Source organism: Salarias fasciatus, chromosome 3 (assembly GCF_902148845.1).
Source record: "Salarias fasciatus chromosome 3, fSalaFa1.1, whole genome shotgun sequence".
Lineage (NCBI taxonomy): Eukaryota > Metazoa > Chordata > Actinopteri > Blenniiformes > Blenniidae > Salarias > Salarias fasciatus.
The window spans coordinates 3,035,774-3,051,694 of NC_043747.1; the positions used below are offsets into that span (position 1 = coordinate 3,035,774).

Genomic DNA, 15,921 nt, shown 5'->3' on the forward strand with positions numbered 1-15,921 from the left:
ATGTTGGATGGATGAATGGATGGATGGATGATGGATGACAGCTATATGGATGGATGTTGGATGGATGGATCGATGCTGGATGGATGGATGGATGGATGGATAAACGGATGGATGGATGATGGATGACAGATAGATGGATGGATGTTGGATGGATGGATGGATGGATGGATGGATGGATGGATGTTGCGATGGTTGTTCGATGATGGATGGATGGATGATGGATAGATGGTTGTTGGATGATGGACGGATGGATGGATGATGGATGATGGATGGATGAATGGATGGATGGATGGATGGATGTTGCGATGGTTGTTCGATGATGGATGGATGGATGAATGGATAGATGGTTGTTGGATGATGGATGGATGGATGGATGTTGGATAATGGATGTAATGAAAGGTGTTGACTGCAGCGTCCAGAACTACACGTGTCTAAACTCCATGTCCCACGAGCGGCCTGCTTCCTCTCCGCTCTGATTGGTCCGTAGCGCCACGTCACCTGTCGTCACTACCGCACTTGCGCAGCCATCTTGAACCGTGAAGCAGCGACGGCGGAGAAAGAGCGAAAAAAAGGAGAGAAGAGAAGAAAAACCACCGAATAACCGACGACCGGAGCAGAACCGAACCGAGCCGAACCCTCCGCCACAGCCGCGGGTCTGTGAACCAGTGAAGGCAGAAGCAGCGGAGGACGCCCCGGGACTACAGCCGCCTCGGAGCCTCGGACAGCGGACCGACGAGTCAGGAAGAGCCGCCTCAGCTTCAGCCGCAGGAAGAGCGAACCGGAGCCGCCTGGAGCCCGACCGGAGCCGACCGGAGCCATGAACCCCGAATAGTGAGTTTTCCTCCGCTCGTTGTTCTGAATGTACCGACGGAGCGCGGCTAGCAGCGGGAGCCGAGCCGAGCTGGCCCCGCGAGCAGGGCGGGGACAGCCGCTTGATGGGTCAGCTGACAGCCGCTCCGCTGCGGGGCTGCCGGCTCCCGGCTCCCGGCTCCCGGCCGCCCCGTGGGCCCGGGGCCCGGCAGAACCACCCCACACGGAGCGGGGAGGGGCCAGGTACCCGGGGGCCGGGGTCGGTTCAAACCCAGACGTCCCCTTCATGTCTCCAGGGGCGGAAGAAGTCCCGGTGGCTCACCTGAAGGGGGGCCGAGGCCCCCGTCTCCCGGGGAGGGGCTCTCCCCCCTGTGGAGGCGGGCCGCTGCCATTACTCCCGTTTCTCCTGTTACTGCTTTAAAAGTCTCTTCCTCCATCAGCTCACTGTTTACTGAATGAAAGACTTGTTTCGATGCTGATTTTTCTTTAATTATTGTTGTAGAAGTTTTCCGGTCTTCAGTTGATGCAGTTGGTGTTTTTTTTTTTTAAACATGTTTCTCTGATTTTGTTGCAGGAAAAACAAGCTAGCTGACTAAATGTGAACTGTAGTCATATTCAGATTGTAGAATACCAAAATAGCAGCTAACGTTTATTCAGTAAGTCACAAGAATAGATCAAGAGAGATGCAGTCAGAGTCGTTCTTCTTCTCTGGAATGTCAGCTCCTCCATGAATGTCTGTTTTATTGAAGCTCCCTCTTTTTGATGTTTATCAGGAACAAAGTCTTCTGATTCTTCACCCCGAACCAAACGGGCCGCGGTCTGATCTCCGAACGCTTCCCTGATTGAGTAAATGATCACGAGTCTGGAGTTGTGTCGGTCCTCGTCGTGCTTCCTGCTGGTCTTTCCAGAGACGCGTTGATCTAAGTAAACTCCAGAATCAATCCGACTCCTCCACTAGTCAACAGCGGTTTAGCAAACAGGCGACAGACACCGGCTGAGCAGGATCTGCGGCTTCCTCACTCTCTCGCTGTTCATGTAATCGCATTACTTCTGCCTCCGGAGTACTACTGGAGGTTTGAATGAGATTGAGGAAGAAAGTCGAGCTTGTCGTACGTGTTCTGTTGGCCTCACGATGGGGCTCATCTGGATCCTTCTGAATGGAAGAAGAGAGAGTGTGTGTGTGTGTGTGTGTGTGTGTGTGTGTGTGTGTGTGTGTGTGTGTGTGTGTGTGTGTGTGTGTTCACTCAGAGCTGGCTCAGCGTCCTTGTTGTTCAGCAGAAGTTAAGAATGAGTCTGCTGTCAGATGATCTGGCAGCCAGCAGATGTTTGACGTCTGAGGCCTGAAACCAGAGGATGGCTGTGTGTTACCCAATCTGACACACACACACACACACACACACACACACACACACACACACAGGGTAAAACCTGGTGAGCGCTGTTTTTGTCCGGAGCGGTTCTTGGGGTGTGCTGAGCTCTGCAGTGCGAGTGTGGGTTAGAGATCGGACGCGGCGTCGATCGGCCGCGGCGGTGAGAAGCGGATTTAATCCTCTCTACACCGTCATGAGGTTCTGATAAACTTCTTAAGAGTTAATGCAACAGGAAAACTTGAGAAACACACTTCCTGCAGTAGTTTCCCAAACCGATCTGAAGCGGTGTCGCGGTGGGTTTTCCGGCGGAGAGGAAATCGTCCCTGGACAGCAGCGCTGACCGTGCAGAGGAAGTGAAACAGTGGAGGGTTTCTGATGACCTGGATCTTTCTCACATGGATCCAGGCTGAGTCAGGAACCAGTAATCCAGCTCCTCCGTTCGCTTGAGTCGTCTTCCTCATCCTCCGTGGCCGGAGATGTCCTCCGTTGTTTACACGGGTCTCGCTTAAATCCTTCAATACATAAAATGAATTCCTGCAGGGATCAGCGGCAGTCCTGCGCCCATCAGCTGTTTGAAGAGTCTCTGAAGACTCAGTGAGAGCGAAGAGTAACCGTGAAAGCACGAGGCCTGCAGGCACTTGGACCACAGACGAAATGTTAAACCCAGCTGCAGCTCAACAAGTCCTGGAAGACCGGCTCACACCCCAAAATGCGATCTGATAAACCATCCATCTTTCCTCCTGAGTCCACATGAACCTCCGTCAGATCCAGCTGGTTCCCTCCAGTTCTCACCCATCGCTCGTTTCCCTCCGTCATCTCGGTGAGCGCATGAGGCCTCAGGTCGCCGTGGAAACGCAGCGAGCCCCCCAGGTCTGTGTGGTCTCTGTGTTTTCAGTCTCTACTGGACTCCAGCAGCACCGGACCATGAGCCGGTCCTCTGAGCTGAAGGACGGTGAGACGGAGATAAACGTTACCTCCGGTGTGTCCTGATGGATTAGCTTTGGCCTGGAATCCACCAAAACACCTCGTCTCTGTGTGTGTGTGTGTGACATGCTGGTAAACACACCGACTCTCAGCTTCCTGTGACACAAGAATAGCCCCGGCATGGGGCAGTTCTCCCCAGCTGTCTGCTCTGTCAGCCTCATGAGGGGTTGTTGTCCTACTTTTTTTGGGGGGGGGGGGTTATATAGAGCTGCTTCACCGCTTGTTTACAACACAGGATGTTGACTAGATTCTTATTTCTTTCATCAGTAAAGTGGAAGTTTGTAGTTTTTTGCTGGTTGTAGGAAGAGGAGACGCTGCTCCAGTGTTACTGATCAGCTAGCGTTAGCATCAGAGAAACGCTTCCATCAGCAGGCAGCAGCTGGTAGGAGCATCGCTTAGTATTTTACTGGAATGTTGTAGAAAATGAAAACCAGCAGCAGCATGTGAGCTAATTGAGGAGTTCAGTGTGACTGAACACACACACACACACACACACACACACACACACACACACACAGATGTGAATGGCGGTCAGTGCTGATGCTTCCGTCTTCTTGGTCTTTCTCAGTGACTACCTGTTCAAGCTGCTGCTCATCGGAGACTCTGGAGTAGGAAAGTCTTGTCTGCTGCTGCGCTTTGCAGTAAGTACCTCCACCTCCCCCCCCAACCCCCCACCCCCCATCACCATCCCACCCCCCATGACCGTCCCGCCCCCCGTCTGTCTGCAGGACGACACCTACACAGAGAGCTACATCAGCACCATCGGAGTGGACTTCAAGATCCGAACCATCGAGCTGGACGGGAAGACCATCAAGCTGCAGATTGTGAGCACACACACACACACACACACACACACACTCGTTCTGTGTGCGCGTGTCTGCGGCTGTAACCGGATCCTGTTCTGGTTCCTTTGGTTGCCTCGATGTGTTCAGCAGGTGTAGAGTACTCAGATTACTTCCACTACCCCTGGAGTCCTCTCTGCTCTCTAGGACAGACGAGTCCCGGTGAAATACAGACGCTGTGAGGACAGCAGAGATGTTTCTGAGATGTAGCGTCCCTGGTCCTCGGGGTCTGGTTCCTGGTCCTCAGAGTCTGGTTCCTGGTCTTCAGGATCTGGTTCCTGGTCCTTAGGGTCTGGTTCCTGGTCCTCAGGATCTGGTTCCTGGTCCTCAGGGTCTGGTTCCTGGTCCTCGGGGTCTGGTTCCTGGTCCTCGGGGTCTGGTTCCTGGTCCTCGGGATCTGGTTCCTGGTCCTCGGGATCTGGTTCCTGGTCCTCAGGGTCTGGTTCCTGGTCCTCAGGGTCTGGTTCCTGGTCCTCGGGGTCTGGTTCCTGGTCCTCAGGATCTGGTTCCTGGTCCTCGGGGTCTGGTTCCTGGTCCTCGGGGTCTGGTTCCTGGTCCTCAGGGTCTGGTTCCTGGTCCTCGGGGTCTGGTTCCTGGTCCTCAGGGTCTGGTTCCTGGTCCTCAGGGTCTGGTTCCTGGTCCTCGGGGTCTGGTTCCTGGTCCTCGGGGTCTGGTTCCTGGTCCTCAGGGTCTGGTTCCTGGTCCTCGGGGTCTGGTTCCTGGTCCTCGGGGTCTGGTTCCTGGTCCTCGGGGTCTGGTTCCTGGTCCTCGGGTCCTCAGTAGTGTGTGACCTCCTGTAGAACCGGACTCGGGTTCGGAGAGGGTGGCGGTTCAGACGCTGGTCCTGGTTCAGGTAGGGTCTGACCTGGAGTCTGTCCTCTGTCCCTCTGCTCTCAGTGGGACACTGCTGGACAGGAGCGGTTTCGAACCATCACCTCCAGCTACTACCGCGGAGCCCACGGCATCATCGTGGTGTACGACGTGACCGATCAGGTGAGCGGGACGCCGCCCGGAGAACCCGGAGAGCGGCGGCGGCGTGCGGCTCCACTCACGCCTCCCCCCCCCCCACAGGAGTCCTACAACAACGTGAAGCAGTGGCTGCAGGAGATCGACCGCTACGCCAGCGAGAACGTCAACAAGCTGCTGGTGGGGAACAAGTGCGACCTGACCACCAAGAAGGTGGTGGACTACACCACCGCCAAGGTACCGGGGCCGTCGGGACCGGGACAGACGGTACGGTCCAGGAAACGGCTCGCGTTAACTCTGTCCCCCTCCTTCCCTCCCCCCCGCAGGAGTTTGCAGACTCCCTGGCCATCCCCTTCCTGGAGACCAGCGCTAAGAACGCCACCAACGTGGAGCAGGCCTTCATGACCATGGCGGCGGAGATCAAGAAGCGCATGGGCCCCGGCGCCACGGCGGGCGGAGACAAGCCCAACCTCAAGATCGAGAGCACCCCCGTCAGGCAGTCCGGGGGCGGCTGCTGCTAGAGCCCCACGCCACCCCCGTCAGGCCCACACAGATCCAACCCCTCCCCACACACACACACACACACACACACACACACACACACACACACACACAGCCTCCCCTCCATCAGCCAGGGCTGGAGGACACTGGAGCAGCTCCCACAGTACGGTTGAGACTCTTCACAGGGTTGGTGGGGGCAGGAGGGGGTAAGAGGGGGCGGGGCAGGGTGGAGGGGGGGCGGGGCAGGGTGGAGGGGGGGGCGGGGCTTTCTCTTTCTCTCACCAGAGCTGAGGGGACGGGGGCGTAGGGACGGGACTGGTTTGGGTTTAGAGCAGAATGAAGGCTGAGGAAGATTAGGTTTGCACACACACTCACATGTACACACACTCACACACACTCACACACATGGGCACACACACACACACACACACACTCTCTCTCTCTCTCTCTCTCTCTGAGGAAGCTGAGCTTTTGCAGTGTGTCTGCATTTCAAGCAGCTGCTGTCAGTGACGGTTAGCTTGGAGCAGCTCTCATTCCTCTGACAAGAAGAAGAAGAAGACGACCCTCTCTCCACCCTCCACTCCTCCACCCTCCACTCCTCCACCCTCCACCCTCCTCCAGCCTGAAGCAGCCGGCGGCTCAGCAGGATTCCTGCTCGGCAGGCCGGGCTGCATTACAGCTCCTGAGGACGGCTTCCTGTCTGATTCCGGGACGGACGCTCATCTCATGCAATAAACAGCGGGCGTCTGGTTCGATTCCCTCCTGCAGCTCTGTCTGAACAGTGAGGACTCGCCCGCGCAGTGGACGGGCTCGTCGGGTCACGTGATGTCCACCTGCAGCATCTGGACCTGCAGGCTTTCCTCAGAGGTCAGAGGTCGTCTGGGTTCACCGGGTCCGAGAGAAGGAGAAACTGTCCTCCGGACTCCTGCGAACTTCAGCCCGGAGGTTTTATCACGTTTTAACGTTGTTAGCGCTCAGAGGAGTGTGTGTGTGTGAGGAGAGAGTGTGTGTGTGTGTGTGTGTGTCACTCAGCGCTGAGCGGACGCCAGTGTTTTACTGTCAGGGTTTTTTTAAACCTTTTACTGGTTCTAGACGAGATGTTTCCTGGTGGAGCTGCGGGGCGGGGCTGATGTGGGAGGAGTGTGTTGTGGTGTGGTGTGTGGGCTGTTCGGGGGTCCTGCTGTGTCTCATGGTGGGGGGGGGGGCTGGAGGGTCTGGGGGGTCTGGAGGTTCAGGGACTGACTGGTCTTCACCGGATATGAATTCCCAAACTCAAACCTCCGATTCTTCCGTCCCGCCGTCACACACACTCGAAATTCTTGGCCTCATGTCGGAGTGCAGAAACACCTGCTTCACCGAGGAGATGCAGAGCACGACATCTTACACACACACACACACACACACTCACACACTCACAGAAACACAAACTGGATGTTCTGCTCTTTGATTATCTTTTCCTTTTTTTATTTAATCTTTTCTTTGGACGAGTTAATATTCTACTGATTTTAATGTCTTCATTGAATACTGTGGTCTGGCTGGGGGGGAGTGTGTGAGGGGGGGCCTTAACAAACGGGGGGGGGGGGGGGGGGGGGGGGATGTTCTGCTTCTGAATGTGATTCTGATTAGTTCTCTGGTTCTGGGTTTCGCTCTCAGCCGCTGTGTCAGACTTTCTGCCTCTCCGTTCACGTTGGTGCTGTCTCTGTCTGTCCATGTTTCTCTGTACATATTATAAATATATATATAATAAAATGATGGAAAAGTCAGCGACGTTCTTTTGTCACCAGATTTCTTCAATTTTGATCACTTTGACAGGTAAATGGGTTTAAGACACGATGCAGATAGTTCTTCGTAACGAATTAGATTGTTTTCTTCTAGTTCTGCTTTAATTGATGAGAAATGCTTGGATTTGAACGTTCGACCAGTCGGCGTGAGGCAGCAGGGCTTCCCACTGCTCCACCTGCTACTCTCAGTATGTCACGTGAAGCTGCAGAAGACCAGTGGGGGGGGGTGTGCGTGCGTGCCCCCCCCCCCCCCATGGGGCTGCTGGTGACCTTGAGCTATTTTTAGCTCCCTGTGGTAGCAGGAGCTCAGCACGGCGTGGTGTGTGTGGCGGGAGCAGCCTCTACTGCAACGTGGAGGTCATGCAGGTAACTTCAGCCCCCCCCCCCCCCCCCCCCCCCCCCCCACACACACACACACACACACCTCCACCCAAAGCCCTACATTCGCTCATCCTGACTGATCAGATTCCTCTAAACGGACAGAGACCCCCCCTCCCCCTCATCCCCGGGAACCCCTGTCAGACTCCCCGTCATTGGACGCCACCATCGGGCTTCGTCTCTTTGAAGCTGATGCTGCTGTATCTGGGTCAGACTGAAGGTCAGCGGTTGGAATATTTTTCTGCTAATCATCAGTCCTTGTTCTGTTTTGGCGCCTCTGACTCTTGGATTCTTCACGGATGCGAGGTTAATTTCTAAGTGAAGCCTCGTCACTGGGAATCGTCCAGCACTCGCCTGTCTGGATCCTTCCGCCGTCCTCGGTGTTTCATCTGGCCAAGCTATGCTAACGCTAGCAGCAACGCCACAATCGCGCCAATCAAAGGTCAAACGGAGAGCGACTGGAGGAAGGTTCCCTGGAGACACAATGATGGCAGACGCTCATTTCAACACGGTTTATTTACAGAACTCTGGTACACCTCATGCTCCCCGTGAAGCCTTGGCATTACTATTGCATGTTGCTTCCAGTTCGTTGAGTCCTTCAGCGGTCTGTCCCTGGCGGTCTTGTCCCGCCGCCCCCCCCCGACCCGGGGGCTTCAGTCGACGGGGCCTTGGAAGATGAGTTTGATGTGGCCCTGCTCGCCCGTCAGCCAGGTGCCGCAGAAGGGGCAGGCGGCGTGGAAGGCGTGGGTGCCGTGGGGCAGCGGGATCTGGCTCCAGCCCGCCACTGTCTTTTCCGAGCACACGTGGCCGCAGGGGCAGAAGGCGTGGGTGGGCGGCCCGGCGTCCAGGTACAGTCCGCCCTCGCAGCCCAGCCACAGTGGCACATAGGGGCCCACCCTGCGGCACATGGGGCACTCCCTCTCGCCGGTGCTGGCCGGGGCCGTGCCCCCCGGGCCGGCCGGGCCCTTCTCCTTGCGGTAGCCCCAGTTGTGGTAGCCGTGCACGTGGCCGCAGTTGACGTAGACCCAGGGCTGCTTCTTGTCCACGATCTCGCGCTGCGCCAGGCTGGGGAAGGCCAGCGTGTTGAAGCCCACCGGGCACTGGGGCCGGGCGGCGTTCAGCTCCTGCCGCAGGGACTCCAGCTGCTTGAGGGTGGGGGTGTGGCGCAGGCCGGCGGGGGTCCGCCACAGCAGGGTGGCGCCGCACAGGTCGATCAGAGAGCCGTCCTGGAGGGTGTTGGACTCATTCTCGACCTGACGGGGACAACCAGAGGAGACGTCAGAACGCTTTCATGGCTGTTCCCTTTCTTCACCACAGGGGGGCGCTGTGGGCAACTACTTCTGGCTTCAGACTGGTGACGGCTGCTTCTCTTCTCATGGATGAAAATCCAACAAGCTAAACCAAATCAAACCGGTTGTAAAGAGTCTGGGCTCAGGTCGAAGAGTACTAGAATGAAACAATTCAGGCGGTTTGTCCCCCTCTCTTACCGATCATCCCCTTTTCCTACCATTATGCCCCCGCCCCCTCACCAGTTTGCCCCTCTGCTGGGCGGACCGGGTCTCCCTCAGGGCGAACACGTTGCCGCAGACGGAGATTTCCCTCCAGACGCCGGGCGCCGGCTCGGACACGAACTCGCCGGCCGGATGCATCACCAGCACGCCGTTGGTGGTCAGGCCGTCCATCAGGCCGTCCGACGTCCTCCACTTGGCGGCTCGCTCCTGCGGGGGTGGGGTGGGAGGGTGGGGGGGTATGAGGGTGGAGGTGTACAAGGAGCACGTTAGAGAGTGTCTGACTGCAGAAACAGCAGAGCTGCTATTTTTAGCCTGACGACGCTGAGAGACACTCGGAGAAGCTCCGAACCAGGAGAAAACTCAGAGTAAAACCCAGAACAAGACCGGGCAGATTCAGTGGAGCTCGTGCAGTGAGGCAGCACATTTCAGGCCGGTGCAGAGTCACAGGCGGGAAGTCGGGCGTGGACTGCCAGAGCCAAATACACAGAGCCAAAGACCAAGTCCAACAACACGACCCAACTGTGACTATGAAGTCTTGACTGTAAATTCAGGATCATGACACACAGCCTGTGCACCACACTGTGTGTGTGTGTGTGTGTGTGTGTGTGTGTGTGTGTGTGTGTCCTGCTGAATCTTGCATGGGATGCAGTCACGCTGTCCTGAAGCAGGTTATTGTTGCACCTACACGTCACGTTTCAGGCTCTGCCTGCACATGTGCCGTCTGCACATTCAGCGCATTAGGCTGTGGATGCACACACACACACGTACACACACTCACACACACACACACACAGGGACCCTGATGATGGATCTGACGTCACGTGGACCCTCGTGGTCACAGAGAGCCTGAGTCACTCCCTGAGACGAGCTGCAGCTCAACACGAGGCCTCCAGGAGGACAGACTGAGGGAGCACAGACCAGAACCAGGAGGAGCAGAGACCCGGGTCCCTGGAGGGGCTCTGGTCTAACCCTAACCCTTCAGGATGGAACCTTCTGGTGGTTGCCGTGGTTACCACGCTCTCCGTCACTCACCCCCAGGAAGATGTTCTTGGAGGAGTCGAAGCCGGCGGCGTAGATGCGGGCGGTGTACGGAGCGCTGCGCTCGCACATGATGCGGCAGGCGTAGCGGGAGATGGTGCTCTGGGCCGACTGGCCCCCGCCTCCGCCCTCCCCCGCCGCCACGCCGCCCTGCCCCCCCCCTCCGCCTCCGCCGCCGCCGCCGCCGCTGCTGCCGCTGCCCGCCGTGTCCGTCACCACGAAGTCGATCATGCTCTCTGTGGACCGGCCAATCTGAGAACCGAGAGAGGAACTTCCATCACCATCACAGCAGAGGAGAACCGTGTGTGTGTGTGTGTGTGTGTGTGTGTGTGTGTGTGTGTGTGTGTCTGACCTGGAACATGTCTGTGTTGGTGTCATGGGTGTACTCCACGATGACGGAGTGGCTCCGGGACAGTGTGTAGGAGATGCTGTGCTGGCTCTTGTTGCTGAGTGCCTGCCAACAGAAAGGAGGACGGCGCAGGTCAGGACCCCCAGGACGGCTCGAGGTCCCGCCCGAAAGGAAAACTCCCCGCCGGACGTTCCACCGTCCGAGGCAGGAGCCAGCGTAATTCATCCACACCCGTTCATCGCTTTAATCCGCCGACACTCTGAAGGTTGACTGGTCTAAACCTGTGAGACGGGTCTGAAGAGAGAAGCTCCTCACCTTTGACACCAGAGGAGTGGAGACATTGTGGATGACATCAGGTTTGACCCCGTTGGCTTTGGGTCTCTTGTAAAGTGCCAGACGACTTCTTCTGCGGCCTTTGTCACCGTTGGCCAGAGAGCCATTGTGTCTGAAAAGAGGAAATCAGTTCTAATGACATTGAGAAGAGTTTCCATTGTTCAAACCTCTGCCTGTGGTTTTCTATTTTTCCACGAAGTTTAAAATAAAACGATATTAACTCCACTAAACTGGTTACATCTGTGTTCAACAGCTTTAAATAACTCAATCTAAATCCATGTCTAGTCACAGAAGCCGTTTCTACTTAGAGACAGACGATGATAGATGTATAGCGAGTATGAATAAGGCAATGTCATCGGCATACAGGAGAACCAATCAGAACTCTGGAATTATAATATGCAGCAGAAAAGACAGGAGAATAAAGTCTAAGTGTGCGTAAATTTTATTCCTATGTCTTTTTCTTAAACCAGAAAGATGCTCTATTTTAAGATAAACTAGCAGCCAGGAAAAGCTACAACTCCCAAACAGATGCTTCAGTAAAGACTCAAACTCAGACACATAAGAGACGCAAACGATCATACAGTGGGAAACAACACATCTGGTGAGGAGCTTTCATTAGGATTACACCACCCACCGGCGGATTGGGGGGTGGAGGAGGCTGAAATGACCCACTGGCTAAAAGCAGGTCATATTCCAATTAACAACCACAGCAGTTCTTAACGGATCCAATAGCACTGACGGTATTCATTCTACTGTCGGGAATAACTGGCTGACCAGTATTCCAGTCGTACTGCGGTGGCCTCGACCGGCCGTGAATGCCCCAAAATGTCGGGAGGAGGTAATTCCTTCCCTTCCTCCCTTCTTGCTCCCTGCGTGCGATCATCCCGACACCAAACGAAGCCGTCCTCGTTCATCAGGGCCGGCATCGATCGGTCGAGGGGTGGAAGCAAACGTCCGTGTCTCTCAGATCTCCTGGTGGAGGCGACGCTTTAAATGTGCCACTGTGGCTTCCTGTGCGGCGAATGACCTTCTCTGTGCGCCTGCCTTCAGTTTCACATAACAGCCGAGCGAGCATAATGCTTCATTTACGGGTTTTCTGAACTGAAGGTTCTAAAAACAGAAGACCGAAAGGCAGACCAAGAGGAAGAAGAGCGTGTTCACGAGCGTCTCACCCCAAAACGATGAGCTCCCCGTACTTGACGGGCTCCTTGTCCTCGGGGAAGACTCCGTCGTGGGGCTGGGAGCTGGAGCCCAGAGGCGGGGAGGGCTGGCTCTTGTTGCAGGACGGGCGCAGCTCCAGAGATGGGGGGGGACACAGCGCCTCTGAGCTGCCCTCCAAAACCATGCCCACCGGCCACAGCTGGGGCTCACTGCTGGGGAGGGACGGGAGGGGACGGGAGGGGGGACAGAGAGAGAAAGAACCATGAAATCCGCCGTCAGGTTCAAACAGGTTAACATGGATCCTAAAGAATCAGAGTTAATTTCTCACGTTTCTGCAGGATGAGTCTGAGCACTGAGCCCAGTTTGAAAGAGACTGCACTCAGCTCGGAAACATAAAGAAACAATAGAAGACGGTGTTTCTGGAGACGTCAGCAGCTTCATCCAACACCTCCTCTCCTAAAGCTGCTTCCACTCCAGTTAAATATTCATGCAGGTGTTTATTGGGAGGCCGTGGTTTTAAAGCACTGCATTCCTCTGTGATCGTACACCGGTCTCCTCTGCAGCAGCACGCTGGAATGCTTTCCATTTGGTGACTACTTTACCCGGATCATGAACATATGTACATTTGTGAAGCACAGAAGGTCTGATTTACAAAGGCTGATAAGCTTAAAGCACACACAGTCAGAAACAACACAGACACTTCAGTTCTTCATGACTCCACCAGCAGAGCCTCACATGCCTGTTCTGCTTTCCTGGGGATTCCGGGTTTCGAGGATGGGGATGGAGGAACAAGCCAATCACATTGTTTTGTGGATCACGTCGATGGGATGAGCTACGCCCATCGCATCAGAACTAGGAGCGACTGGGCGATGTTGCCTCAACGAGCCCGTCCGGCGACAAGCAGCGAACGGGACGCCTCTGCCGGGAAGAGTGGGATGGGTTCTACCACACGGAGCACCGTGACTCATTTAGATATTTTGACACCGGCTTTAACCGAGTCAAACAAAGCGCCGTCCTTGTGTCGGCACACACATCCTTAATGCTCAAGCCTATTATTAATCAGCAGTGGGCGAGACCTCCCACACGGTGGAAAGTGAGCGGCGCAAACAAGCATGACAAAGCCCTGCAAGCTTTTGTTCTCCCTTTGAGCAGATTAGATAATCATCCCGGGAGCGTGGACGTAATGAACGGCGAGTTTTGGCCCTTCCTGCCGGACGGCTCTGCGTCACCACCGAGGAAACCTCCTGCTGCAGAACCGGTCCAGGACGGGACCGGCCTTATTAGCCCTGATTGGATTTTGGCCATACGGTGGGCCCGACGAGGAGAATGCTGGGATGGCGGCCGGCGGCGGGAAGGCCGGCCGGCCAGTGGCCATTTCATTAGGTGGCTCTCCGGGCCTGGCTGGAGACCGGGCAGAGGAGAAAATGAGGGGGGAAGGAAGCGATTGAGAGGAAGGAGGAGAAATATTTCCCTTCAAGGGGAATCTGGCTGCGAGGCTTGAAATGTCTTCTCTCTTTCTGGTGTTAATGCAGCCTTACCAGAACCTCTGCCACCAGGATTCTCCCACAGCTTCAGAGTGAATCATTTAAAATCCAACATGTGGCCGTCAGAGGGTTTATAGAGCCTCTAAAAGCAAACAAACACCCAGATCTGATCATTTACTACTTTAGAGACAAATTCACAAAACTAAACATCCGAAAACGAACTCGTCACATTGGCTGGAGCCGCTGCAGGTCCGCAGATCCTCCTCAAGGGGGCAGCAAACCTGACGAAGTGTCAAATTACCGCTGAACGCTAAAAGTGAAAGATCGCCACGCTTTGGGATGAACGCATCGTGAGTGCAAAACGCAAAAATAAAAACTGCTACAGGTCTGAGGGGGGGTCGGAACGTGTTCCGGTTTAAATAAAACCCACTGAGGTGGAAGAACCAAGATTTCATTTTTCATTTTCCCTCTGAGAGAGAAAAGCAGAGAACCAGGAGAAACTGGACCGGCCCAGAAGTGAACTCCGGTCCGGAACAAACGGGAACCTGAGACCTGAACCGGGGCCTGGCGCTCCAACCAGGGGTCTGAGAGTCCGAGAACCAAACCGGGGAACCGAGACGAGGACCGGGGGCCTGAAGGGCAGAGAGAGGTGAAGGCAAGGAAATGAAAGAAAGGGCAGAGATGAAATGTGTGGTGGAGGAGGAGGAGGGTGTGTGTGTGTGTGTGTGTGTGTGTGTGTGTGTGTGTGTGTGTGTGTGTGGCTATATGTGTCAGCATGCACATGCGCAGAAGAGGAGAATCTGACAGAGTGATGGATGAACTGTTCTGTACCAGAGAGAGAGAGAGAAAGAGAGAGAGAGAGAGGGAGAGAGAGAGGGAGAGAGAGAGGGAGGAAACAAAGAAAATCTGTCTGACAAAGGAAGGAGAGAATAAAAGAGAGGGAGGTGAAGCAGTGGAGTGGCTGCAGGGTCCGTGGTGAAACACACTCACTCACTATTACACAACACGACACACACATTACAATCTTGCCACGGCAGGAGAAGCGAAGACCACACACACTCACTACACAACACACACACACACACACACACACACACACACCTTCCTGTCAACCGCTTCAAAGATGTGAAAATCTGGTTTTAATCTGTTTTTCCTCGAATGGTGAATCGGTGGATTTTCTTCCCTGTTGTTGAAACAAGACGTGTTGTGATGACACACACACTCTGCTTCACCTGCTGTCACACTAACCTGGTGTGTGTGTGTGTGTGTGAGTGTGTGTGTGTGTATGTGTGAAGCAGCTCGTTGTTGAGGTTCACGATGCCTCCCTGCCCCGGAGGTCAGCAGGAGGTGGAGGTGTTCACCTGGCTGGACCACCAAGGGAGTCAAAGCCCCGCCCCTCACTTCACTGACCAATCAGAAAAAACCGTGTCTGTGCTGATGAAGGCCCGTTCCCGTCACCCTCTCCCTCTTCTTCCTGAATCCACAGTGTCTAAACGCACCAGTGCAGGAAAACCTGGTGAAGATTTAATTAGACCAGAGAGTTTTGGCTGGAATAAAGACGGACTCATCAATTATGCAGCCGATCGTTGCGGGAGTAGTTCGGAGTTCCAGCAGAAAAGTGCAAAGCGGCGTCGCACCTCAGCGAATCCAGACGCCGTGGAAGAACCAGAAACTCAACGGCCTGGCGGCGATCCGACGCGGGAAACTCGCTCTCCTCGTCAACAACCGGCCTGAGAACCAGAGCGTCGGTCTGATGACGGAGGAGACGGATCGAGAGTCCGAAGCCCAGCGTGACTCAGAATCACAGATCAGTCGAACACAGCGTGCTGAACCCAACACAACGCAAACAGCCCTGATATATGATGATGCCTTCATTTCTGCGGCTGTAGCAGATCCACAGTGTTCACGCTGATGTCCCAGTAAGTCATGTACAAACAGCAGAGATACCAAATCACTCCACGTCCACATGCACTGAAATCCCGTCAGAATCCTTACTGAAGCTGTTCCACAACATTAAAACGTGCTAACATCCACTTTATGGCGCTGAACAATAAAGAAATGCTCTCAGCAGGAGTGGAAATCCAAACATTAGGAAAAGTGTGCTCCACTTTAAAGACAATGCAAAATATATGGAAATACATGCAAATTCAAACAAATGGCTGTAAAGGGAGAGTTTCAGGCAGATGTACGTATTCTACACTGACGCCGGGATCAGCAGACTGATGCGTGGCTTTTCTTTCAGATACGGTCGTGATCAACATTATTTCCATTTGTTGGAGCCCTGAAGCTTCACTGTGACGGACCTCGACTGTCCCGGTATTTTACTCCAGAATCTGAGATGTGAATTCATGATGGCGACTGAGATCAGACCTCAGAGGCCATGAAGCAGGACCCAGGGCTGGAACAACACAGG

The 15,921-nt window shown here is 54.9% G+C and overlaps 2 protein-coding genes across 3 annotated transcripts in view; one reads left to right on the forward strand and one right to left on the reverse strand.

Annotated features, from left to right (window-relative positions):
* Window positions 1-518: 518 nt before the first annotated feature.
* Window positions 519-6,755, forward strand: rab1ba (zRAB1B, member RAS oncogene family a). Its single transcript, XM_030086607.1, has 6 exons — window positions 519-831; window positions 3,733-3,805; window positions 3,893-3,988; window positions 4,904-4,999; window positions 5,078-5,209; window positions 5,299-6,755. Exons 1-6 carry the CDS (start codon window positions 818-820, stop codon window positions 5,491-5,493), a joined length of 606 nt encoding a protein of 201 aa, XP_029942467.1. The 5' UTR covers window positions 519-817; the 3' UTR covers window positions 5,494-6,755.
* Window positions 6,756-8,264: 1,509 nt separating this feature from the next.
* peli3 (pellino E3 ubiquitin protein ligase family member 3) overlaps window positions 8,265-15,921 on the reverse strand; it is a 13,495-nt gene continuing 5,838 nt past the window's right edge. Inside the window, exons 2-7 of one of the 2 annotated variants that reach the window (XM_030087300.1) lie at window positions 12,036-12,236; window positions 10,846-10,975; window positions 10,534-10,635; window positions 10,176-10,433; window positions 9,162-9,350; window positions 8,265-8,885 (exon numbers count right to left, since the gene is read on the reverse strand). In XM_030087300.1, coding sequence (XP_029943160.1) covers window positions 8,286-8,885; window positions 9,162-9,350; window positions 10,176-10,433; window positions 10,534-10,635; window positions 10,846-10,975; window positions 12,036-12,208 — 1,452 coding nt within the window. In that variant the 5' untranslated portion in view covers window positions 12,209-12,236 and the 3' untranslated portion in view covers window positions 8,265-8,285. The remainder of the gene's footprint in view (window positions 8,886-9,161; window positions 9,351-10,175; window positions 10,434-10,533; window positions 10,636-10,845; window positions 10,976-12,035; window positions 12,237-15,921) is intronic. The other variant, XM_030087292.1, reaches the window with a different exon arrangement.

What these genes read in the sequence shown, in the direction of transcription:
- rab1ba (XM_030086607.1), top strand. An exon ending in AGACCATCAAGCTGCAGATT is followed by an intron (nt 3,989 to 4,903) that starts GTGAGCACACAC and finishes CTCTGCTCTCAG; the next exon opens with TGGGACACTGCTGGACAGGA. An exon ending in TGGACTACACCACCGCCAAG is followed by an intron (nt 5,210 to 5,298) that starts GTACCGGGGCCG and finishes TCCCCCCCGCAG; the next exon opens with GAGTTTGCAGACTCCCTGGC.